The 27,283-nt window shown below is 46.4% G+C and overlaps 1 protein-coding gene across 1 annotated transcript; it reads left to right on the top strand.

Annotated features, from left to right (window-relative positions):
* Nucleotides 1–27,283, top strand: RpS3 (ribosomal protein S3). Its single transcript, XM_075688232.1, has 4 exons — nt 1–139; nt 702–926; nt 8,218–8,500; nt 27,050–27,283. Exons 1-4 carry the CDS (start codon nt 110–112, stop codon nt 27,238–27,240), a joined length of 729 nt encoding a protein of 242 aa, XP_075544347.1. The 5' UTR covers nt 1–109; the 3' UTR covers nt 27,241–27,283.

Below are 27,283 nucleotides of genomic sequence, written 5' to 3'. Positions count from 1 at the left end.
ATTGTCGCATGTTTTAACGCTCTAACCTAACTACCGCAGGAGCAGGCCTACACCCGAGAGGAAGTGGAACATAGCAGTACGAGTGGTCTTTTCCGGTCTGTCAGCAGACATGGCGAATCCGATTAGCAAGAAGAGGAAAGTAAGTAATGCTATTTAATTGTAGAATCATTAAGTTGCGTGGAAAATACCTATGCAGGGAGCAACAATAGTGCCTACTTTTTGGTTCCTGAACAATGTTGCTTTGTGAAAATGTTTAGATTACGTGATAAAAAGAGATTGCGAATGGTCATGTAGTGCTGTCGCTTTTCGTTGGAGACAGCTTCACCTTGATAGTGTAATGTTCAGCGTGTTTTTAGTGACGCCTTTGTCTCAGCGTTCACGTAAGGCTCCCTGTTTCCTGCAGCGTTTTTAATTCCACTTGTGTGTTCGTGGGAGTGTTAAACAGCCCACTATCGAAACGCCGGCTTCGTTCTGCCCAAGTTAGCCAGGCGCATTCCCTCGCGTGGTTGGTGTCTTGGTTTTCTTGTACTTACATCGAATGTAGCGAGACACTTGTCCAGCGCGTGCTATCGTTGCTTCTATGTGTGTTCGTGTAGAATAAAGGCGCAGCTGTTCGTGTTGATCGACGCTTCGTATGAAAATGTGAAAGGCTCTTATGGCACTGAAATGTGTATATATGCATTTTAATAATTCGGTTGCAGTTCGTCGCGGACGGAGTCTTTAAGGCCGAACTCAATGAGTTCCTGCGGAGAGAACTGGCCGAAGATGGCTATTCTGGCGTGGAAGTCCGTGTCACGCCGCAAAACACAGAAATCATCATCCTTGCGACCCGGACCCAGTCAGTGCTTGGCGAGAAGGGACGCAGGATTCGTGAACTTACCTCAGTCGTGCAAAAGAGGTTCAACTTCCCTGAAGGCACTGTTGAGGTGAGCACATCTTGCTTTCAATATGGGTCGATGAATTCATCGTGTCACAAACGAGAAATGGTATTGTTATAGACTTTAATGCTTGAAACAGTCCAATGCTACTTAGGCTGTTGACATGGGCAAAACTTTATAGCCCGCAATTCCGCCTTGTGCACGCACCATTTGTCTTTAATAGCGCATTAGCTCTGCTGCCTACGCATAATGTGCACATGTTGGGATTTCTTCATTTGCGAAGTTACCGCGGTACTCTTCGCTTTTGAAAGCAAATTAGGTGTGCTGGCGACAGCTTAAGTGAACCCGTGCCTTGTCTCATACACCTACACAAGCCATTTTGATAGTCATAATGTGAAATGTTCTGATACATGATGTGTGGAAAAGGCTCTTGCCCCCTTGACAAGTTCTTCAAGTTTATTATTCTTCACATACAAGCACTGACTGCACATTAAGAAATCTGTCTTTGTTGTTAAGACCCTGCAAAGAGATTTTTTTTTGGTCTTCTGGAATTGGTTTGAATCCACACACACTAAACCTTGCTAAGTAACTACTTGGTACCTGTAGAACGACTGTCAATGTTGGCAAGCTTTAATGTGTGTACGTGTAATGTTCATGCATAAGTATGCATGCCATCCATGTATTGCTGAGTACACCTAATGGCCTGTTGTGTTGCAGTTCTATCTTGTGGTAACAGAATTAAGCCTCTGCGATTAGTGCAGGTTCTGGGGTTGGTCTGTGTGATCAGCATTTGGTCATGTTTCACATTTGCCATTGTGCAAGGCAGTTTCTACATTAATGGGCATGCATGCCGTTTACAAGATGGATTAGCTTGTATAAGAAATAATCTGATAAGCTTAGAACACATGTGAGACGAAAACTAGATTGGGTGATTAAGAGAGCTGCTTGGTCGCAATGCCAATTATGATGTTAGAATGGGCAGATACGAGGTCTGGTATAATGCAAGGATTCCTTTGGTTCCTTTCTATTATAATTCACTGGTCATGATTGACTGGTCTTAATGATGAGGGCAGAGTATCGCCCAGTCCACTGATAAAGCACAAAAAGGAATAGCATTGGGATAAAATTCTAACATTATTCCTGGTCCAGGAGTAAAAGTGGTGTAACAGCATCTTGAGACATGTCTAGCCATGCAATGACTGGTCAATGCTCTTTTGTCACATGACCCTTCTTAAACAAAAAAATAGTGCTATGAAGGTTTCACTGCTTTTCAAACGTTAAATGCCAGCATCAAAGTGCATACCATGCTGTATTGAAGTCATGTCGCGCACATATAAAAACAAGTACACTTGCAGATGTTGCTGCGACACTCTTTGCGCTGCTGCTACTTGCAGCAAGAATTCTCAACTGTTTGGTCAGTTGTACAGAAATTTCGGCAGAGCTGCACTCAGTGGTGCTACCACTGCATTGAGCTGCACCGAGAGGCAAACTCAGCTACATCCTGCTACAGTTCAGCGAAGTATGAGAAATCTGCACCCACTCTGCGGTGAGAGGGTTGCTTTATGCCCTCAAGTGCCGTTTTACCGCACCATCTAAAGTGGCATGGTGTGGACCAGCGGCTGCATTAGCTAAGCAGTGAGCCGAGTCAAGGGATCGTACTGATGTTCTTTCCATGGGTTGCTGTCTATATTCATTACCTTCTACCCCAACGTGGGCAGGTTGCTTGGGCAATGGGACAACTTCGATTTTCTGGCTGCAGCGAGCAAATGTGCTGGCTCCAAGCCAGGTCCCGCGCTTCTGTATGACCAATGTAAAATAGACCACTTTCGCATGCTGTATGGTGTCTCGCTCGAGTTTTTTACCATGAAGTGCACATTGGAGCATATATTGCAGCCAGGAACAACTTTTCTGTTATTCAGTTTGTCCCCTATCCCCCACTTTTCTTGGTTTGGCAATTTCACAGCATAAGAATGGCCTACGGTCGCTACCAATATTTTGGTCGACTCAACTTTCGCCGCTGTATACTGAAGCGTGAAGCCTGTGGTCTGCCCGCGACGCTCACAGCGCGCACGCTCCGATTATGCGCGCGCCGGACGACCACCGCGGGTTCGAGCATTCCGAGCCGCCATGCGTGCAGGGCACCGCGTCCGCGCCTACTCCGGTCCGCTCCGTGTGCCGACGCGCAGCTGCGCGCGTACGCGCCCCGCAGGCCCCCAGCTTAGGGGAAGGAGAGACCGTGCGCGCAGCAAGGGAGACCCTAGGCAAATCTCTCGAGAAGTCACAACGTACATTTATTAAGGTTGGACTCAATACAGACACACGTTTTAACATCATGTCCGAATATGAAGCTAATTAATACACAAAACATGGCCGAATGGTCGCCGGTGGCCGTTAATGGCGCACCGTGACAGAGAGAGAACAAAGAAACGAGGAACAAAGAACCCCAGCAGTAAGAAGTTGCCTATCCTTCGGTCAGCGCCTGCCATCGCGCCCCCCATAGCCGAGAAAAGGGAAATAGAAAGAAACGACAGACGAACAGACGGGGGCACGATCGGCTGACGCCGCCCCAGGACATCGAGACGACGGAAGAGTGCGCGTGCTCCCGCCGAGGCCGGGACCCCGACGAGCCGAAGTAACCATCGGCCAGCGGCGGACAAAGGGGGCCGCCGCCGGCAGAGAGGAACACGTCACGCACCTTCAGACGCCCCGATGTGGTCTCCTCGGGCCCCGTCTTGCGCGCGCTTCCCCGGAGTGCACACAAGCAGGGCCTGAATCCCGCCAAAATGTCGGCCAATGGGGAAAGCCTGTTGACCTTCCCGTGGGCGGGATGACAGCAGAGTGACAGTGTTTTATGACCCGCTGCCACCCCGTCCAGGCAAGGAGGAGAGGGACACGGAGCCCCCGGCAACGCAACGCAATGGCTCCACACAACCACCGCGAGAGCCCGAAAAACGCCGCGAGAGCCAGAAACCCCACAAGGCTTGCTGTATCGTATATGGCCCTGCCAAAGATTCGCTGCCAGCTGATGCAGTGGCGGGTAGGTCACCACGGCAAGATGGCTTCCAACATGCTCGAGCCAGGAAACGGCCTTGTTGATTGGGCCTGAGATCACGGGCTAAATTGGTGGCCGGAAGCTGAGGTTGAGTCTGCGGGTGACATGCTGGCAACTGCCACAAACACTATCGTGACGTTTGTTTTTGCACTTACTGGACGGAATGACGAAAGCTCGCGTGCAGCCAGAGAGCTCTAAACTGCTGATCACAGCCCAGCCTGACAGTGTTACGTGTTCACAAAGGTCAGGCGTGTCACTTTGTGACGGTGCGCAGCGCACATTGAGCTGTGTGACAAGCGAAAGTGAACCGCTGTGGCAGTGTTGACCATCGTAGTATTTTCAAGTACAGTGGAATCTCGTTAAACGGAACACCATCCTAATGGTTGGTTGGTTTTGTATTCATGCACTTGTATTCAGCTTTGCCTCTCAATAAATGGAAATCCTGATAAGCGGAACCAATTTCCATAGTCCCTCGAGGTTCTGTTTAAGGAGAGTCCACTGTGGATGGTTGTCGGTGAATAACAGCACAGGGAGAAATAAGTAAATATTTCATACCGCTGGCTGGTACCATTCTTCAAAAGAGGGCTCCATCTTAAGGGGACATTAAAGGTAAATATTAAGTGAAGCTGAAGTTATAGATTAGTGCTGGAGAATCTCTAAGACATCAATATTATCACGAACAGAGCCTTAATAGAGAGTTTTAGAATAGGGGCCCCAAACATTTTGGGGCCCCAAAGAAATAGCGTCGAAGCCACTGCGCATGCGCAAGACGCAAACTCCGTTTGGGTTTTGCGTTGGGAACGCTATTTCACCGATTTAGCGGGAGCCCAAATAGCGGCCCAAAAAACTTTGCGTCGGCAAACATGGCGGCACCCATCGAAGCGACGGCTCTAACCTAGCACAAAACTGGGTTCGATTCGCGGTAACGCGTGAAGTTCGCAAGCTAGAAGTGAGTGCGGTTATCGCTTTCTCTCAACTAGCGTGTGTTATGAAGATTGACTCATTAGACGCCGCTGATTTTGAATTCGATTGTGGATTTTATGGCTCGTAGGCCTAACACGGCCAAGCTTGGCTGGTGAAGGCTAGTAAGGTTGGTTTGCTCAAAACTAAGCGCAACTAGTTGTTTGCTGCTTACAGAGAATAACCTCTAAATTGTACTTAAACGCGAATACACGCAATTAAAAATTATTATTCCTATCATAAAATGGTATATTTTATTTAATTATATCTAATAGTTTTTCTTTGACGCCGTAGTGGCGCTGCAAGCGCAAGACGCTATCCGCAAACGTCACACCCTATTCTAAACCTCTTCACTCCTACGTGCCCCAACGCTAACACCCGCAAAGCTCTTTGGGGCCCCTATTCTAAAGCTCCCTAATAATAGAGAAATAAAGGTAAATGCAGGACATGGTTATCCCCAGGAATTTCGAGCTCTTGCCCGATGATGAAAGCACTCCTAAGGTAAATTCTGTCGCTAGTACTCAACCACTCATTGCAGAAAACATCTTTGTATTGTATTATAAGGCGAAATAAAATGCTACTTGTCCAATTCTATTTCCTTCTTTAGAAAAAGGAACTTGTTGAATTTACCCTTAACAACGACGTGGGCGATCAAAAGGTTTCATTTTCGGTCAACTTCGCGCTGCCCACGAGACGTTCATTTGAGGGATCGCCCATGCTTTCGCATTTCGCTAGTTTCATTACTGCGTAGTACTGTGCTGACTTTGCTGGCTTGCGAAACTCGAACGAACTGCAAGTAGCAGAAAATTCAAATTCCACGTGATGTCGCGGGATGCCCGAATGGTATACCCCACTTGACCAAAAAGCAGCTGCAGCGATGAATCCACCACTCTGTCTTGGCTCGGTAGTGCCGTCGGGCAGGGTTTCAGCAAAGGGTGGTGATGGCATATGCAATGTCACCACTCCTTCGGCTGGCTGCTGGGAGATTTGAAGGGGTGCACAGTAGTGCGGTACCAACAAGCCCACATTGCAATCCTCAGGAGATTCGAATTTTGAAAAAGGCATTCGGACCCTTCAGGTGTAATTTTCTCGTAAACTAAGTCTTTTCTTTGCGCAAACTGAGCGTTGCGAGGTTTCTGGAATGGTATTTAAACAGTCCAAGTCGACTTGGTATTTGCCTTTAGTGTCCCTTTAAAGGATACATGTATAGGAGCAAGGTCATGCTTAAGGTTTTCAATATGCTTCCAAATTCTGCACATAGCACATCCAAGTGCTTCCGTGCTTCTTTAAGCACATCTTAGGACACCACCACTTCGTCACAGTCCGCAGCAAGGACAGCGATAAAAGGGGAGGGGGGTATCAATTTTAGGGTTTGAATTTATGAACCAGTGACCACTTACTGCTTTCACAAGCATTGCCCACTGTAAAAGCTCTATATAGTATAGCTAGCAATCGCGCTCACAAACCTGCACCGAAATGCATTTCTGGCTGCTGCAAAAGCTGCTGTGAAATGGGTTGGAGCAGTAGCATCACTGTGTACTTTATTGAGAAGTGAAAGGATGCATTTTATTCTAAAAATTGTTGACAATCGTAACAGTCATGTTTTAACACCTTCTAATGAGATGAAAGGGTTTGCGTGAGAGTGGGCAAAGCATGCACTCCTTGCCTTCACCTTGACTTGGCCAGATGACTCACAGCGTGCTATAAATACCGCTATAAACTACAAACGCAGACTTTAGCTGCTGTATTTTTTCTTAATTTTTTTCCTTTTTCAGAGAAATATCTCTACCTTTATTCTGGTTTATATGACATGCTTGCGCTCGCTTTCTGATGCACATGTGCCTTGAATCTTGTCGCACTGGACACATCATGACACCAGATTTTGCCGAAAGTCCATCACGGCAGTGGAAAATGTGCAGCAGGTGGAAATGTGAAAAGTGTGATGCTGCTGTTCACGTGCCAGAGCCTTTCAAGCTCTTTCACTCAAAAATAATTATCTGACTCTTAGCTAGGGTTCTGAATGATAAAGTTCTGCTACATATTGTTAAAAAAACAACTTATTTGTTTGAATTGTTCTTGCGTTTATTCTCATACAGCATTATATAACAAGTACAACAGCAGATGTTTGTGTAGTGTGCATGCGGGGCAAGATTAGTTAGGACGGAGGGCTACGCCACACGTGTTATATTTGGTAGCTAATGGGTTTATATGAGCAGCAAATTGTGCCAAGTTAGCAGGTAGTGGGACACTCGTGTTGCTCAGCTGCATTTGCCCACGCCGACTGGTGCTTTTGCGTTAGAATGGGCTGTGCTCCCTGTTTACGATGGCCAAGAGGCCAGTGTGTAGGGACCGTTAGGTTGGACTCTAGGAACTGATTTATCTGCAGGCTCTACAGTGTGTTTATTTACTGACTACCGTAGCGCAAACTCTGGTGAAACTTGTGGGGTCTCACACATGCTCTTGGGACAGAATGACAACACAGTAGTGAAAAAAATTAAAAGGGCATTTATTGCACCTTTCATAGGCTAATGCCTGCTAGCCGAATTACTACCCATAGAACATGCCGATGAGCATGCGACACATCTAAGTTCGACTGACCACGACTTGGTAGCAAGCGAATGTTTGCTCCCATGCTGGACAGCAATACCTAATTGTTCGTGTGCATGGTCACGCAAACAGTGGCACATTCGAATGATTGGGTTCATCCATTCTGGTGTCGTGCTCCGAAGCCTTTTGCAGGAAGGTCTCGCAAATGGCGAGCGTGAACGTGAAATGACCACACAGCTGGCCGACCCCAAGCCAAAGAGGAAGAGCCTTAATGGTTGGATGAAGTTTAATGGCACATATCTTCAAACTGGCGCCATTCTGGGAATGCACTCCAGGTGGTCAGGCCTTGCAAACTCCTGGGCTACAATTCGTAAATTGCAATATGTACCGTAAAGTAATCACTTAAACAATTAGAGGATTTTCATTAATTAGTTGAATATGTGTTTTTATTTCTTGTGCAAGTAGTGTCTGCCTCTGAATAATCCAGCCCAGGGACTAAAATTGTTATCTGCAGCAAGCTATTTTTAAATAATTTCTAAAACTTAAAGTGGTCACCTTGTATTTCTTCCTCTTCTTTGAGGAACATGCCTGCTCCCTCTATCTCATGTGTCCCGCTTCATCTGGGTAGCTTGGTCTCTTTCAGTATGATGGTGCTGTTGTCTGCTGTCGCTTCTCCCTGTAAAAGTGCTTGCTGGTATGTTCCATGTTTAATGTTCAAGCGATACAGCCTTTCTTAGGTGCCTGGCAACTAGCTTAGGTAATTTCCTTTGTTCTATGCAGCTGTATGCTGAAAAGGTAGCATCCCGAGGCCTGTGTGCCATAGCTCAGTGTGAGTCTCTACGCTACAAGCTGATTGGAGGCTTGGCTGTGCGTCGGGCATGCTATGGTGTGCTCCGCTTCATCATGGAGAGCGGCGCCAAGGGCTGTGAGGTAGTCGTCTCTGGCAAGCTGCGTGGCCAGCGAGCCAAGTCCATGAAATTCGTGGATGGCCTCATGATCCACAGTGGCGAGCCGACCAACGACTATGTTGAGACTGCAGTGCGTCACGTGCTGCTGCGGCAAGGTATGTAGTGCATCTCTGATTACTATAGCCTGTGCCATTTGCATACATGACAACTCTCCTGAATTTTTCATGAAGTTCTTGAATTTAGCCTCATCCTATGATTATACGAGCGTTAAGTTTTACAAAACTGGAGTTTGTCAACTTGCAAACTCAGAACTTTCATTGGACGTATGAACAAACCAATATGCGTCATGCCGTGGGCAAAAGTAAACAGTTAAGGTGTTGATGGATTGCACATGTTCCACAGGATCACGGCAGTGGTAATGCTGGGGATCTTGTCAATTTGTTGCATTAATGTTGAATATGAACAGATATTTAGTAAAGTCGACGGCTGATGATTCAGTCTCCACAGGGAACGTAAAGAAGCCCGAACTATAGAATGTCTGAAAAAACGAATGTCTCCAAAAAAGATCACTTTATTTACGTTTTAAGGCCTCTGTGTAAGGAACAAGTGATTGATACATTGTCATACCTGCCAACCCTCCCGATTCGCCCGGGAGACTCCCAATTTTTGCCTGAACTTTCCGATTGTACAATCACTATCTTATATCTCCCGAAAAGTGGTCTCCGTTTGCACATTAATGGTTTTTGCGAAACTGGCACCGCGGAATATACAGCCACATCGTAATTGTCAGCATCACCAACAACGGCTGCACTAGCACGATCGGTATCATAGACTAAGCAGCTGACTACGGTGCCTAGTAAGCCAACCAAAGCCAGAGCCAATATAGCGCTTGCATTTCATGCATGCCTTCCTCCATGGTGTAGCTTGTTGCTGCTGCTTGTGTGTATGATTAGTGTTGGCTAGGCTGTCTATGTGCGGTGCACTGTGTAAAGTTAGAATCCTCGTGTGGTTGATGCCATGGTGCTATCAAAGCCCAAGAAAAGGTATTTGCAGAAGTTCTTGCGATCTTATACTTCTGAATTTCCGTGCTTTTTGACATCAAGAAAAGGAAAACATTTTGCATATTGTACAACGTGTGGATGCGGCACCAGTGTGTCTCGTGGGGTCAAAGGCAACTTGAAACTGCGTGTTTGCACGGCGAAGCATCAAAGCTATGTTCACACTGTGCTGAGCAGCAAGGCAATATAGTGAACTTTTTCTGGAACAAATGCAACGGCAGTGTTATACGTGTGGAGTGCCTGTTTACGGGATTCCTCGTCGGAACACAACCTACCCCTTAGTGTCAGCGACTATGTTGGGCCTCTTCTACGGAAAATATTTCCGAAATGCGATGAAACGAAGCGCTATGGATGTGGATGCAACTCTGAAAAATGCGGAGGTGGCCAACCTTTAACTTATTTCACAGGCATCGCTCTCGAGTCTTCGTTTCTTTATTCAGAGTTTTCCTCAGCTGCTGCCCCAATATTCCGCTGAATCTGCTGAAAACGCTTTAGATGCTCTCAAAGCTGAGTTTGCCACACTACAGGCGCAGTCTTCCAGAGGACATTCTGAATGAAGAAAGGTGGGACGTGCAGTGGTCTATGGTTGGAAAAATGAAAAACACTGATGGAAAACGTGTTTCACCGAGTTGCTAAGGTGATGCTGAATTTACTCGTGATACCGCATAGCAATGCAGAGTGTGAGAGGATTTTTAGCACGGCGCGAAAAACTAGGACTGATTTCCGCTCATCAATGTGCAACACAACCCTCCAACACCTCCTGCTAGTGAAGGGCTGTTAGTCTGGACCATGTTTTGAGCAAGCTACCCCGACGAATTTTTGAAGTGAGCAAAGTCTGCTGCTGCAAGGTCCTGCAAAAGGACTCATTGAACAGTGCCTGAAGGTTTGAACGAAACTTCCCCCCCCCCCCCCCCCCCCAGTCTCGCCGGAAGTTGAAACAGCGAATAAAAAGTGTCCCGATTTTTGATCTCGCCAGGTTGGCAGGTATGCATTGCTGCAACCAAGTCTGCGTGTATTTTTGCCAGTTTTGAGTTGTGCTGTACGCCGATACAAGGACGGAAAAGCTTGAATGTGTTCTTGAAGTTGTGTGTTCAAGCTTGAAAAGCTTGAACACACAACGCATCATCATCCGAGTCAGTGTTGGTGTTTGACGGGGGGCAAAATTTCTCAATTATTTCATCATCGTTTCAGTTCGGCGCATGATGTCTGTCGTATTCATTATTCAAATGCATTGGTCGCAGGAATCTGCACACCGCAGCCTAGCAGGTCATGATGTCCGCGTTTGAGCTCATTGTAGTAGGCTGCAGTTCAGGCTCTTAAAGAGCCCCTGAAACATTTCGGACAAATTTTGTAGACGCGCACCACAATTTAAGTGAAGCGTTACATTTTAATGGAGCTACAAGCGATTACAAGTTACCCTCCTCCCTAGGCATGCTTTTCCTCCTCAACTCGTTTGCCGAGCGATCGGGGCTAACCTCCGCCTTCACTGGTTCTGCGTCATGATGCGACGTCACATCGTCCACTTCCGGTTGTTTTGGAGCCCGCCCACTCGAAACGTCTCCGCTAGCGGCTTGGCCGTCAACCCCAAGCGAGAGCTATCGAAGCAGCGTGCGTTGCGAGCATTCTGTCGTAGCGCTGAACGTGTATGGTATTCTGGTAATCACACACTAGCAGAACGTTTCGATGGAATGGTGAAGGCATAAACTCAAGCTGATTAACCCTTTCGCTGTCGGACCTTTCTGGCTGTGACGCACCCCCAGTGTCGGCTTGGTTTTAGGGAACAAGCATAACAGGGAATGAACATGGCAATTTATTTTTGATTATGATTGGTATACAAATAACATAGTCAATGGAATATGCACATTTCAGTGTTCTACAGATGTTGTTCGTAAACATCATCATCATCATCATCTGCCTGACTATAACATCCGTTCAACATCCGAATCTGATGATGCGAAACTCACCTCTTCCTCGTATGAGACGCTGTCTGAGTCCGAATCCGAGCTCTGCTCTTATTCTGAATCGGAAGAACCACCGCTCCTATGAGCAGATGAAGGTCCTGCGCGCTCAGCCATCCGAAAGTAACCGCACGCAGGGAGGACGCGCTTCCAGTCGCCCGCGCAATGGAAAGAAATGGGACGTTGTGTGATCAAGAAGACAGAGGGAGATGGGAAAAGGATAAAGCAAAGTTCGAGGGGCTTTACGCTTATGCTGAAAGCCGGATGCAAGGGTGCGGCGAGAGAGCAAAAGCAGCAATCGAGTCATGTGTCGGTCTCTTTTCGGAGAGGCAAAGGCGCGTGCCCCTGAACTTGACGCGCCATAGCAGACACACCAACAGAAGAAAAATAAAAACCTTCAAACCAGTGGAGATGGCAGAACAACCCTTGAACACACAACCACACATGCACGATGCATGATCCAGCAAACGCGGAGTGACCGCGCCACTCAGCAAAGAGAGAGGGGGGAGTGGCAGTCGCACCGTACTCTTCAATACATGTACAACACAGTGGAGGGCGAAAATACGAACTTGTAGAAAGATTCAACAGATGGTGCAGCCAGTCCAGGAGTGCCAGTTTTGCGCTCAGGCGCGAAATTTTGAATGCACGCTAGTGAATGTACCAGTACGTCAGTGCAAAATGATGGATATAAAAATGAGTGAAATTCTCATGAAATCCTCAGAGATATATGTATTTAAAGCCTTGTTTTAATGAGGTATAATAGTCCTGCCATGGATATAACAAACTAGTTTTGTATCTGAAACCAAAAGATGCCTGATCCTTGAACGCAAAATATACGCTGTCATTCGGTTATAATGATGAGCCAATTAAGAGTGTCAACTTATGCATTAGGGCTATGAGAAAAAAAACCCTTATAGTAACAATATGACTGCATATGAGATACAACAATCGAAATTTTGCCTTCCTGGTGGCGTTTTCCAAGGAAACTGAGCTTGACAATTGTGTTGCTAAGTTCCCCTTAAGGGGGGAGGCTACCCTGGAGACCGAACTTTTTTATTTTTTTAAATATCCGGATGAAACTTTCAAGGGTATGTTCACACCACAGAACTATGAAGAACTGCAAAGTTTCATGAAGATGTCTTTATTAGTTCCAGAGTTATTGAGGTCTAACTAGTGGTTCGTGTATATGCCTGAGGAAGAGCCTGGAGGAATGCCAGGACATCGAACAAAGCTGAAATTCACTGTGATGATCCCTTGATAGATATCCAAGGGGGCTACAAAGCCCTTTTCTTTGATTTCCCCCCCCCAAAAATTTTAACACTACTTTGAATTTGATGTAGCCAGTAATGACCACATCATCAAAAATTAATTCCTTATTATAAATTAACTGCACCAGCTTTCAAAAAAAGAAGCTTGTTACAACCTGGCAAAATCATTTAGGAACAGAATAAAAAAAACTCCACACAAATCTGAAGAGCGGTTCTTGAGATATTGCCTTCTCCAGCAGCACCACTAGCGAAAAAATTCATTCCGAAAAAACGGGCCTTAAAGTTGAACACATGTTTTTATTAGAAAGTTCCTGCGGCTCCAGGCACACTCAATGTGTCGCATTCTCGACTGGCAACAGCCGACAGCACAGTTCCACCACTGCAAGCATCTATGCAGTCGGCACTTGCTGCGGAATATCGGAAGTTTAATGCTTGTACAACTCTCATATCGCGCTACTGCGCACCGAACATCTGCACTGTCTTGGGCTTCGTTGCCGGCATCGCGTGCGGCGAACAACTAGCAGGGGGGAAAAAAGCTGAGAAAATAATATAAAAGATAATATAATAATATAAAAATATATAAATAATAATAATAATATAAATAATATAAAAGACTTGAGTATGCATCACCAATCTGGAGCCCTCACCAAGTTTATTTAACACTATCGAAGCAGTGCAAAATTGTGTTGCTCGCTTCATTCATTCTTCTTATTCATATGATATCAGCGTGTCATCGCTTCAGAATGACTCTGGTCTGCCCACTCTTTCGTCTCGCCGCAGGATCGCCACACTATCACTTTACCGCAAGTTTTATCACAGTTCTTTCAGTTATCCACCTTACATCGCTCCCGCCGCTCGCACATCCCCCCGCACGTGCCATCCACTTCGAGTCACCCGACCCCGTTCTGGCACCACTACTTTTTCTGCATCATTTTTTTGCCGCGCAGCTTCAGAATGGAATGGCCTTCCCCACGACATTGTTTCAATCACCTATCCATCACGTTTTATTCAAAGTGTATCCATATACCTGTCTTCTTAAAAACCTGTGGCATTAGTAGCATCTCTGTACAACCCACCCCTTATGTAACACCCCCTTGTGGGGTCTTTAAGGAAATAAAGTGAAGTGAAAAGATAGCGCCAGGCGATGAGCAGCTCGCAAGCAGGCATCTGTTGAGGTGGACGGAGCAAGGGGCAATAACGGCGTGAGCGTGGCGGGTGTGGCATTTAAAGGAGCAGCAGCTGCCGCCTCCGCTCACACAGCAGCCAATGGCAGGCGCGCTTTAGTCCGGGGGGGTTTGAACGCGCTACTCTTGCCAATCAGCGCTACGCATCGCGGGAAAACGCCAATAGCGCTATAACCGCACTGACGATGCCATTTTACAAGGCGGCAAGACAGACGAAGAATTCACGGTAAAAACGACAAGATGGCACGGGCAGGCCGCATGGGCCGGAAATGGCACGCGTGTACGGTTTGGCTGCATTTTGGCATTTGCGTGTGTTTTGTAGGCCGCGGTGGCCTCAAAAGTAGGTTGAATTAGGTACTGATAGTTACAGAATAGGTAGTTTGAGACATATGACCCGAAAATATTGTTTTTAAAGATAGACTTTTTCACGATTTTTCGGTTTTCGAGGGCCGCGCCCCCCTTACATGAGCAATGGCGAGACAGCAAAAAGTTTGCTTACGCAAGTTCGTATCTGCCACCATTTCTGCGCAGTGCATCTCGCCTGCGCGCCGATTGCAAAAGCCACATAGAGCATTGCGAGTTGGTGCCAGCTGCTTCATGTTTGCATCGCGAGTTGCCCACGATCGTGCTCCATGCGTGCCGAAAGAGAAAAAATTCAGAGCCATTCCACTCTGTGAAGGTGGATGACCAGCGTAGCTTTATTAAAGAAAGTAAAATAAAGCAAAATAATATAACACAAAATATGCATATTATGTTTTGTATTTATGTTTATCGTGTGACCACAGTAATTATGGCTTTACGGTCGCTGTGATAGACAGCCATGGCCTGTGTGACGACATGGAGATGTTCTTAGCAAATGTTAGGTGTATGCACGACTAATGGCACATTGTGGAGGCATTGGTCTTGGTGTAACATTGAACGCCGAACCTTTCCAAGAGAGACGCCACCATCGGGATGAGACACATCAACTTTAAAATCACCCACAATGATGATTGGATTGGTGTCCACCGGGAGGATCGACTCATCAAGTGTGTCGATCATATTGCTTTCAAGGTCCCTCTTTGACGTTCCGGGATGAACATATATGGTGGCAACGATTCCGTCCCCAGTCTGCACGGCACAGGGTCTACACATTCCACAGCAAGGCTCTCGCCCGCCGTCGATAAGGCAAAGGGCGCAACAGTCGTGCTGTTGTTCATGTAAATAGCTACGCATCAAAGCATCATCCATCACCGGTTTTGACACATCTGGCCTCAAATGCAGCTGGGACACATACACTGATATGATTTTGCCTTATGCTTAAGTTACTGTATTTACAGTCGAACCCACTTATAACAATATTCAAGTGCCACGAAAATTCCATTGTTATAACCGATAATTGTTATAACCAGGTTGCATGAAAAGGCAGAGCAGATATGAAAAGACTTTGTAGGCAGGGAGGCCAGTGCCCTTCCCCACCACCTTCCTCCACCTGGCTGCTGATTGTGTTCACTCGTTTAACTGCTTCCTGGGCGCTCCGATCGCGTGTAACAAGCCCTGGCTGTTGGCATTAAAGAATGGCACTGCCATAACAACTGCAGAGTCACGGGTGGCAAGCGATATACCAACACGGCCGGGGCATCATTTTGGTGGTGCTAAAAGGGGCCTTTTAAGCCTTACCACACAGCCATCGAGACGTCAAAAAAGTCACCTCGCAATGGATGCGTTTTTGGAAACCGTTCGCGGATATGTGTGCCTCTATGATAAATGGAACGTTGGACAAGGAGCTGCGCCCAACCGCTGGCACATTATTGGACAGCAGTTTGGCATGACAGATGAGCAATTGGTGAAGGCAGGGAAGCAGAGGGTGCGCCTGGCCCCCAGTGTCCCTGTACTGCACCCAAAACTTTCTCGTCTGCTTTCTGGCATGTCGGCGTCGCACAAGTAAAGAACAAATGAGTATTATAGTGCTCACAGTCACAGTAGCTCCTCGTCCGTATCCGACATGCTTGAGCGTGGCCGGCAGTGGTGCAAAGAAACAGACACTTCTGATGGAACACCACATGTGCAGAACAGAGAGCGCATTGTCACGAGAAGTATCGAATGGAACGAGACAACGCGGGACTCCACGAGCCGTTGCCGCGTGCCACAAAACGTGACTGCGGACTTGCCTGCACGCGTCTGCTGCGTGGCCGCTTGCCGTGCGCAGCGTGTCGCGCGCATGTTTGTCACTACAGTCGGAGACAACTTTAGAAAAAAGGGGGCGTTTACTCCTCCGAGGCGGGTGCACATGAACATCCACCAAAGGGTGTGCACTCTGGACCGACGTCATGCGCCGGACGGCCGGTGACCCCGCCGTCAGAGAAGATGGTCGCCCGGGCTTCGAACTGGGCCAAGTCGCGTCAGCTGTGCGCGTCAGCGCCTCGTCACAGTGAATTCCCAAACTGTTTGTGATTGTCTATCATGCCGGAAATATTACTGCGAGCTTACGATGCGGCATTTGTGCCGCATGCATTTATTCCAAGCCGTGATCCGGCGAAGAAACATTGCAGCAAGCATCGCTGACGCTGCACTGCGCTTTGCCTGAAAACAGCATCCCACCGCGACCGCTGCAAACACAGATCCTGCCTGTTTGTTCCATGTCTGTTTTATTTCGCTCCCGTGTGAAGTTACGACGAGAAAAGTTTGCCAAAGTCTGGTGCCTACTGTCAGCGGTGGGTGTGTTTGTGTACTGTGTCGCTGCGTTTCTCATCGGACGAGATGAAGTGATGGAGCAAAACCATTCTCAGGAGAAATGAGAAAAGCGTGCGCGCGTGAAACAAACCTACGAGTGTCTCAACAGAAAATATTTGCAAAAGAAGCCTCCAACGCAAAGATCTGTCGCCGTCAATTTAGCGTGAACGATCGTTTTCAGCACTGAGATGGCCGAGCGTCTAACGGCGGTGCTCGTGCGTCTAGCGGCGATGCTCGAGCGTTGTGTGGCACCGTCAATTGATTGCTTTCCACCAGTGCTCACCGCGCGCGCAAGCTGTAGAATGCGTGCTGTGGCACAGTCACGCATAAGTTGTGTTGCCAGCGCTCGATATGGTTTCCCACAACATAGCTTTGTGCTGCTTTTCAATTCTTGTGATATGTTGCAATTAAAAATTCCCAAGACAGTGTTAAGAGAACGGTAAAAAAAAAGAAAAAAAAACATACGAGAAGGTAGGCACAGCAGCTTGTGAACCCGCTCCTATAACACCTCTACCCAGGTCTGTTTGTAAATGTGTGTTTTCTTGCGTTTGTCAATTTTTTTTTTATTTCCCACATTTCTTTATATTTGAGTTTTTCTTAGTTTTCGCGTTTGTGTGCCTGATTCCATGCATGTTTGCGCATACTCTTATTTCTGTCCTTTTATTTTATATTAGCATTTGTTTTTGCTAGTTTTCTTTCAGCAAAGTCTTTACATATTTTCATTAACGAATCTCATTGAAAGCACTAACTCCCGTACACTGCAGGGCTGGCCTCTTCCATCTCATTAAAACCTTTCTCAGTGGTCTACCTTGTCTTATCAATCTGCCTACTCGCTGTGTTTTCTGTCCTTGCTTCTTGTGTTGTTGCTTCAATGTGATTAACCAACTTGCTCAAAACAAATTTTGATCGCCTATGAAAACAGAAAGGTTTAGAGATACATTTTCTTAAAAGTGTCATATGGGTTGCACAGCAACTTTGCCTCTTACCTCTGTTCATGTTTATGCATCAGTACATGTGGCAGCTCGCCAGAAGTGCATATGAAAGGCTGTATACTGCGAAGCAACATCTTTCTATGCTGTTGCATTTTTCATGCATTCAGTCTTAGTAAACAGACGGTTTTGCTGCCCATCACATATATGGTAAAAGTTTTCAACACGAATAACATTGTGCAGTGGGGAGTCATTTCCTGTCTGATGCTTTCATAGTTGCAAAGACATTTTTCAGTGAATGGAGCCCAGTGAAGCAGTGCACTGAAAGCTTTTGCAACTTTCACCATTTATTACTTCACAAATGTCATTGTCTGAACCTGGCTGTCCATCACTATGCCGATACGATGGCTTGTGAATTAAATAATTGCCTCAATAAAACACATTCGACTTCACTCAGTATTTTTTACTGCAAACAATGCTAGCAGAGCTATTCAGGGTGAATAATTGTGCTTACATTGGTGTTACTTGCCCAGTCAGATAAACAAATACAATGGCTGTGGCATGACTGATTTGATGTGTAGACTGCGAATGGTGCCTTTCAAGCGTGCCCTCGACTACTGCTATTAATAGCTACCCAAATTAGTTTTCTGGGCCTAACTAAGCTAATGATGTTTGATAATTGTTCTTATTCGCAAAACTTGCCTGGGCCAGGTAACCAAAATAAGCAACACCACCACATGAATGTGTTTTTGTATGCAAGCTGCCAACAGTGGCTGTCATTTTCGCGCTGATTACTGCTGTTTCACCAACAGTGGTGACAGCTTGACTGCGCTTTGACGTGCAGACTGCTAATGGTGCCTTTCAAGCATGCCCTGGACTGCTGCTATTAATAGTTACCCGAATGAGTATTTTGGACCTAACTAAGCTAATGATGTTTGATAATTGTTCTTATTCGCAAAAATTGCCTGGGCCAGGTAACCACATGAATGTGCTTTTGCATGTAAACTGCTAAATGTGGCAGTCAATTTCACATTGACTACTGCTGCTTCACCTACAATGGCTACGACATGGCTGCGCTTTGAAGTGCAGATACTAAAGGTGCCTTTCAAGCGTGCCCCGACGACTGTTATTTCATCACAGGGCCCGTCATGCTCATAGGTGGCTGCCCAATAGAGTATTTTGGGCCTTCTGACATTGGCATTATTCATCTCAACGGGCTGGAAAAAACATCAGGGGCAGCACAACTGCACGCAAAGCACAATATGCTTTGGCGTGCAGGCTGCTAAGAGTGGCTGTCACTTTTACGTTGACTACGCTTTTTTGTGTGAAGGTGGATAGTGGCTAAGAGTGGCTGTCACTTTCACGTTGACTACGCTTTTTTGTGTGAAGGTGGATAGTGGCTGCCCGAATGAGCATTTTGGGCCCCACATAGTTATTCAGAGTTAATAACTGCATTTGCATTCAGATTTTCCAGCATTTCAGCATGTTTCTATGCCAAATCTTAAGCATGATCTGTGCAGGACGATGCTTTTTGAGAATTGGGCTTCGATTAAAAGAAATATGTCACCAAATGAACTGCTTATTTATTTGAGAGATCACGGGAGAATGCTTGGCTGCTGCGAACCCACCGGCAAAATTTTGGTAGCCCTAATAAGGGCTGTTCTTTTGTTAATAAGAAGCTGTTATGCTTCATCGAGTGGCTCAATGCCGGACAGCTCGCAGTTGGAGTCGCTTTCTTTACTGTCATCTTCACCCACTTGGATGATGATGGGTTGGATACGGTCACTTCCAGATGTATCAAGCCTGAACTTTACCTCCAGGTGGTGAATGTTCTTCCTCCAGTCTTCTGCCGTCACGTGCTTGATTTTTCTCTCAAGACGTCTTCGACTGTGGACAGCTTGAAGTCTCTGTTGCCCACAGCGATGCCATTTTTCACCTTTGCCCACACGAACTCGATAGGATTAAATTCGCAGCGGTACGGTGGCAGCCTGAGTACAATGCATCCATCCCTTTCCGCTGCATTGTCTACGATGTAGCTCAGAAAGCGTGGCCAACCCCAGCAGCTGCTTTCTAATTATCCTTTCACTGTAGGTGATGGTTTTGCTTTTGAGCCACTCCTGTATTTTTCCCTTCTTCCAAGCTGTCATCGGCAATTTCTCTTCTCTCCGGGTATGGTAAGGTGCATTGTCCAAAACAATGACGCTACCAGCAGACTTCTGCAGAACGTCATTAAACCATCCCTCCAAGCGATTGCCGTCCATTTCATTGTGGTAGTTGCCTGTTTTTTGGTCACGAAATCTATCTAAGCAGCCGTCGATGAAGCCATCCTCGCTGCCGATGTGCGTCACAATCAGGCGCTGGCCTTTTCCAGAAGGTTGTTTCAGACCCGTCGACAGGCCATTTGCTCGAGTGTACAGGTGTCCGCGCTTCTGCACCACGATGTCTGTCCACATGATCGACCCTGTGTGTCCCGCCGTCACCCATGTCTCGTCCAGGAAAAAGATCTTTCGGCCTTCTGCCTGTAGCGCTCCACGTCAAGAAGGTAGCGATTCCACCATGTCATCCCGGTCGATAAGCAGCGAATTGTGGCTCCTCTTCTCATGCTTGAATCGGATGTCCACAAGCAGGCGATGCACAGTTCACCGCTTCAGTGATGGGAGATCCATTTTTGCGTGTGCCGAGGTATGTGTGGCCAGCAGGAGGTCTGGACCCCACTTCACGCAGAGTCGGAGACGAGGAGAGCTTTCTCGGTGAAGAATTCTTTATACAATGTTTACATGTTGTGGTCGTTATCAGGAGAGAGACCAACAGAGCAGCTGCAAGCTGTTTAAATAACACCCCTCAGTCCCCAGATTCCCCAGACTGACCCTAAGGACGAAACAAGGTCGAGAGAGAGGGTCCGGGCTGCCTCCGTGGTCCTAACGCTGCTCTCGGTGGCCGGTGCTTCCTCGAACCGCGCTGTGGCGTTGGGCCGATCTGGCGGTCGGTCAGAATGGTGCACCGGGGAAGTTTTATAGCACGCATAAGACAAAGGGAACCAACTGCAAGGCACGGGGTCGAAACGCAGCGGGAGTCGTTCGCGGTGCGAGCGCCGCTGGACAAAGGAAGGGGGGAGTTGCATTGCTGCCGGCACGGGGAGGGGCCGAATAGCACTCCGTGATCCAGTGGCCGCTTCAGTCGTGGACGCCACGCAGCTGCGAGGAAACCCGAGCCGTGCACGTAGTCGTGTGCCCGAAGCAGGCACTATGCGGGGATGACTGCTGCCTCCACAGTAGACACACCATAGCACTGGCCTTCCGTCAGGCGAATCCCAGGGCACAAACATAACACCATATACGCTTCGAGAACTCGTTATCTTCACGACCGTCGGTATCTCATTGCGGCGAAAGAAATCGTGCACGCGACCTCGGCGCGCACAACGGGTAATACTTCGTGCTGAATCTTCTTTTCTCCGCATTTCGTAGGCGCTTTCGTGACGGCGTCGACAGTTTGCCACCCGAAATATGCGAAGCTTTGACCTCCCTCCTCACCTTGAACACTGTGCTTTCGCTGACAACGAGCATCTTGAGTTTGTAATGGTTATGATAAATGCATTGTTTTATATATGTACTTGTTCATTATCAACTGATTCATTTGAAGCTCGGAACAGGAGTAGTATATTTGCCGTGTACATGTAAACAAGCGCAAAAGCCATGCAGAGCTGCCCTTTGTTTGGATCCCACCGATGGCATCGGTTGTTTGGATCTCGGCGCTGACGCCCGTGGTTGTACCTGGGTCGCAAACCCCAAGGGTAGCGTTGGCCTGGCGGCCTGGGGTACAACTGGAAGCATCCGAAGGTCCCGGCAAAGCATGAGTCGACTGGTAACAACAAAACAACTTGTTTATTTTAACATCGCAAAGAGTTGGCGGTCAGGTTGACCGAAGTAGGGAGACGGGAGAGCACTTTACTCAACAGAAGAAATCGGAGCCCTCCTTTTGGCGTCCGGGGGCAGCTGTCTTTATACTCTCGCAGTTGAGGGCAAGAAGGAACCCCTCAATAGACGAGCACGTGAACGTACAATGTCGTAGCGCTGTCGTAGCACAATGTCGTAGCACAATGTCGTAGCACACTGTCGTAGCGCTGTCGTAGCACAATGTCGTAGCACACTGTCGTAGCGCTGCCGGTCGGGCACAATGACTGTAATGAGAGGGTGATCCTTTGCGGTCGCATCGCCGCAGTCGCGCCTGGAAACACCTGGCGGGGAGCGTTGCGGCGACGACGATCGGGCCAAAATGTCTGCCGCCCCGCCGCAGTCGCGCCGGCAAAACCACGTGTCGCAGGCGAAACGCAACACCTTTCTACTTTCGTCACTTGCAATGAAGCTAAAGAGCAGACGATGGGCAGCGTTGTGGAAGGCACGGGGTTATTTTTCTGTCGCGATCCGGCATGTGCTGTAGCACATGAGAGCTCTACTAAACCAGTCATAAAAATACAAGTCTTTATTTATACCGAGAATTGCCCGTTTCAGAAGTACGATTTTTTGAGAGGGATTATTTTGGTCGCGGAGGCAATCGGACGTCGCGCTTCGGTCATCTGGGCGGGGCCTTGGCGGGCCTCCCCTTTTTTCTAAAGTTGTATCCGGCTATAGTGTGGCCATACCTTCACTGTTTTAGACTCTTTTAAAATGCAATGTAGTCCACCTTTACCGATAAGAAATTAACCATGCCTCAGCAGATGCTGTGAAATACATATTGCAGCAAGCTGGTGTGCGAGATTCAATCTGGCGTCGGCGCATATTTTTCATTTTTCATTCTTTTCTGGCCTAAGAAACATATTCAGACTGTAAAAGTGGCCTTTTTGGTGTTGTGGAAATGTAATTTTCTATTAAAGATCAAGTTATATTTCTCTTAAAAGGGAATGCTGAAGAGGTTTTAGAATGAGAAGATTCATTGTGGTTTGAAAGGCAGCCACAGTATAATTCAACTCCCGAAGTCATGTTTGTAATTGTGCATGTAGCATCGCTGCAATTGCCATTTGCATTATGATCAAAGCTCCTTCTCCCCTCCCCCCCCACACACTGAGTGTAGCGGCAAAAAGCTGGGCACGACGACGTCAACGCGGGTCATGTGAGCATTCTATCTGAATCATGCACCTCGTTGATATGCATGTCACAATCACCTTCGTCATCAGAGCTCGTTAAGACGCACGGCGTCTCCTGCAGACGCTGCTACTTGTTCTAGCTAAATTCAAGCGACTTGTAGTGAGTTGGGACCTGTTAGACTTGTTTTTGTTATCAGCGGTTGAAAAACAATTTGCTGAGAGCTCTTTTTTTTTTTTTTCGAAAAGACCTTCAGATTCCCTTAAGTGTCCCATTAGGGAGAACACAAGTTTTGCAGACTGAAAAAAATCACAAAAAAGTGAATTTTTCGAAAATGGTATTTTTGGTATCTTGAACCATTATTCTACTATTTTGCCAAATTTTGTGCATCTAATATAACTATTTTAACGATAATTTGAATTTTCAGTACCAGTGTCAGCTAAATATGAGAAAAGGTTTGTGCAAAAAAATTGTGCTTTTCCCACAATGTGCAGTGGCCATTACACTCCTTTGATCACATTGACTTGTATATCGTTTGAAACAGCAGCTTCTCTTTTTTTTTTGCCTTAAGCGGCACCGTCTGCATACTGGCTGCGTACAAATTCTGCTTTGGAAAGAAGTCCCAATTTGTGGTTTTTTTAACCAAGGCACGTGACTAGCAGTGCGCCATGCTCTTGACTGGCGTCATCTGCATCTCTCCGTGGCTGCTGCATAGACATTGTATGCTGCATACATACTGACGACCATCTTGATTTCATCTCCGAAGTTCGCTACAAGGTGAAAATTTGCAGACAAAACTATGAGGAAGGCGGTGCACAACATTGAAAAATGCTCATAATAACGCCTGATAAACTTCAGTCACTTTAGTACATTACTGATAAAATCAGCGCAACTTTAGTTAAACAGATGTGAATTATGTGCGCACTACTTGCCATCAAATCTCTTTTCTCGTAATGAAACCATTGGTGAGCACGTCTTGTTTTCCAGGCACCACGGTAAACCTCCCTTTACGACTCTGCCTCCCCCACTTATGGGATGCAGAGCCACGACAGGAGGGACAGCACGCTTGTGTGGCGGCTCTCGTGTCTGCGGTGCCCAGTTGAAGTGCACTTCATTGTGGCCAGGCACGGTGCCAGACATTGTTCAGCATACTTTGTCCTGTATACTAACTCTGTCTCGTCAAACTGAAGTCAAATATACAGCTACGAAAGGAAGGTGCACTCTTGTGCTTGCTTAAGACCCAGTGGAGTGAGAAATGGAACAGACTTTTCTAGAAAGTGAGCATGCAAAGCATTAAATGCGGAATGGTAGGAATGGAATTGCACAGCAGGGATTTCCTCCTGTATATCTATTGCCTTGTATATAGTCAAATACCGTTCAAACCTTGTGGGACCAATGGAGCTGAAATTTGTGGCAGGTCAAATAGATAAAAGTAGGAGAAATAGATCTAGAGACGCACTGCTGCTTCAATATTTACCTACTTCTAACATGCACAGAGTCCTTGTGGGTTCATAGTTGAAATGAGCACCCTAATCTAACATGCACCCAATTTTACAGCTAAAAAAAATTAGCATACCTTCAATTGTAGCAGTCAGAAATAAGATGAATGCTGCAGAGCTTACAGAATGGAAATTTATTTTCGCTTGTCTTCATTGCTTTCTCTGGAAAACAACGTGCCCGCCTCGCTGTACACTGCATTCCGCAAACACTTTGCTCAAATTGAAAGCTGAATGGTGGCTCAAGCCTAGACTAACCACTTTGCCAGTTCATCCTGTGGCAAGCAAATTTCTGGAGCGTCGAAAAAGTGCAGCACTACTGTTGCCATTAACTTGGCATGTGAAATAACTTGCCTTTTGAATAAGCTTTCAACATTGAAGCCTGAAAGCAGCACATTATCACTATTCTACATGAAAAACTTGTTCTACCATCATCAGGTGAGAATAGCAGTGATGCTGGCTTCATGGTAGAGACCGTTGCCAATGCTGCAAATGCGGCTTCATGCTCTGTTATAGCTGGCAGGCAAGTTTTGGACCAGTTGTTTTGGGAAAAAGGCATTTGTTTGGATTGATTAAAAATGGTAATGAGGGGAGGAAAGAGAAGAAAAAAAATGCGGCCACCACACATCTAAGTTTAGTGGGATCGCTCAGAAGACTAAATGAGGAGTTCACTAGAAAAATAAAATGGCTTTTTCTTTTTTTTTTTAGAAAGTGGCCTGAAAAGCTTCTGAATGTAGTGTTATATGGACATGTGTGTGTGCAGTTGCATCAGAATATTTATAAAGGCCATTGTTATGCATGAGAAAGTGCAGGTAAAGCTTGGACCAAATCTACATCGCCTGCCACTTGGAACAGTGGTAGACTACTTTCTGCTAGCACCAATGATCGTGGGGTTGCAACTTTGATTGTGTGGCATTCCTCTTGCTTCAGACAGCAATTGTGGAGCTTGCTAATGATTGTGAGTGACACAAATTTGTCACAGAAAACAGGTCAGCTAAGATGCTGGTGCTATTAATCAAGTTAAGCAACAGTGCAAAGTAATGCACTCTTAAGTAGAAAGTAAAATTTCATGAGGATTTTCATAATACTCAGCATGCACTTTCAGCTTAGGAGGGCCAAATTTGTCTTCCCCATGAGGGCAGAGATGATGAAAGTGCTTTTTTCATGAATCTTGTTGATACTAAAATGAGCAGGAAAGCTGTTTCTAAGGAATGCTATGGCTGTGCTGTGTGGCCCTGACGAATTGACCATGCTGCTGTTGTCGAATCTGGTAGTGAAATTTGAAGCTTGATTACTGTCTACTGCTTCTTTCCTCTCCTTTGTGGAATAAGCTCCTGATCTGTAGATGTGCTAGATGCAAGTGCTGCTTGAGCATTAAATTGTTGCTCTCAATAGGGCTATCGATTTTGTGATTTGTGCACTGCATCTGTGGTTGTGTTATATTGCCAGATGTTACCGCAGATAAATGTGAACGGATTAGCTGAGGTGAGCAATTTTCTGACCTTGGCAACCTTGCAAGGCTGTAAACTGCAAGTGCATTTATAGTGATGAAAAATTGGGTAGCAGTTCGACTGATCGCTTGACAGTTGCAAATATATTTGCAGTTTATCTAGGCTGTAACAGTGTGGACGATGGATGCTCTGATAGCTCAAAGCGCTCCCTGCTCAGAAATGAACAATGTGGACACTGCTTTGCTGGAGAAACACATGAATACTGCAGACTAGCCAAATGTTCTAGAGACCATAATGCCACCATGTACAAATAGTTCGAAACACTGAATGGTGCACATTGCGTGTCTTTGGGGTGTTGTGCGTTTGTGGGGTCTAGTAGGCGGTCGTGCAGGGATGCTGAGTGATTGAGCATGTCTTAATTTTTGATGTCAGAGAAATCAGTTGGCAACTGCAACTGACTTGGAACCTAGAAAAAAAGCACTTCATAAAATAAAGGCATGACAGTAAGCCTAGTATGTTGGCAACTGCTCGCTGTGAGCTATGAAGGCAGTGCTATATTATCTTGATGTCGATGATCAAAGGCATTCCATTTGTATTGGTGTGATGACAAATGCTGCACATGCTAAAGTTTATTAGTTGACATAATTTATGTTGGCATCTAAAAAGTGGATCGCCAGAAATATCGCACTTGTGCTGCCTTAGTTAAACAGTAACTGAGTTGATTAACGTTGAGTGTAAGAAAGGGGTTACTTTTAGGCAAAGAATATTAAAAAACCTAGCCTTATATAGAATAAAATAGCCGCTTTGATTATCAAATGGGCTAAGAAAATAAACAGATGCTTACATCAAGACTCCTTTATTTACTAAAGAAATCTGCAACTGCCATTTTAGTCTGCACAATACCATTTTTAATCTGCACAATACCATTGTGAAAGCCGCAATTTTCATTTTGTGACTGATAAACACTCGCAACGACAGGGTCTTTTGCAGCAGGAGAGCCATCTGAGTAGACAGGCTTCTGAGAAGCTACCATGTGTTCTCAATTATTTATTTGCCAATGAGCTTATTAGCAACTGAACGACCGTTGACGATGTAGCCTGCAGGCTTGACACCAGCATGTGGGTTGCAGAATCTCTCTCCTTCCTTGACAGCTTGCGCAGTGTTTGTGAATCAGTGCCTTGCACCGAAGCAAAAAGGAACTACTGCTTGCTGCAACCATTGCTGAGGTATTTGTGGCTGCTATTGATGCCATCACGGATGGTGTCCCTGTAGTTCTAACAGCACAGCCAAAATTGTGCATTGTGCGGTGGTAAATGCAAGCGTAGACGCAAGGCAAGAAGTGTTCTGCCATATCATGTTCCTGTTCTCGTGTCCTTGCTGATGAATATGGCTGTGCAGGCTCCGCTCCTCTTTTCTGGCTGAATGCTGGCACTGCTTTTGCTTTCTTGCATAGCATATTACGGCAACTGAGGACTGGAATCAAATTTGAGATTCATTATAGAAAAAAATCATATAAATAAATATCAAAAGAGGTCTGAGGTTTTGCGAACATTTTTTATTCATTGTGCAGGTGTGTTGGGAATCAAGGTGAAAATCATGCTGCCATGCGATCCCAATGGCAAACTTGGTCCCAAGAAGCCACTGCCTGACCACGTCTCCATTATGGAGCCCAAGAAGGAGCCCAAGAAGGACGCCTCGGGCCTTGACTATGCTGAAAAGGCAGCTGGGGAAAAGGCCGCTGCCCTATCAGCCCCTGCCTAAGCATCGGCTCCTCTGCCAGCGAATAAAAAACATCCCGTCACTA

Source organism: Dermacentor variabilis, chromosome 4, assembly GCF_050947875.1.
Source record: "Dermacentor variabilis isolate Ectoservices chromosome 4, ASM5094787v1, whole genome shotgun sequence".
Lineage (NCBI taxonomy): Eukaryota > Metazoa > Arthropoda > Arachnida > Ixodida > Ixodidae > Dermacentor > Dermacentor variabilis.
Note: the sequence above shows the minus strand (reverse complement) of the source record. Positions and strands in the feature narration are given on the sequence as shown.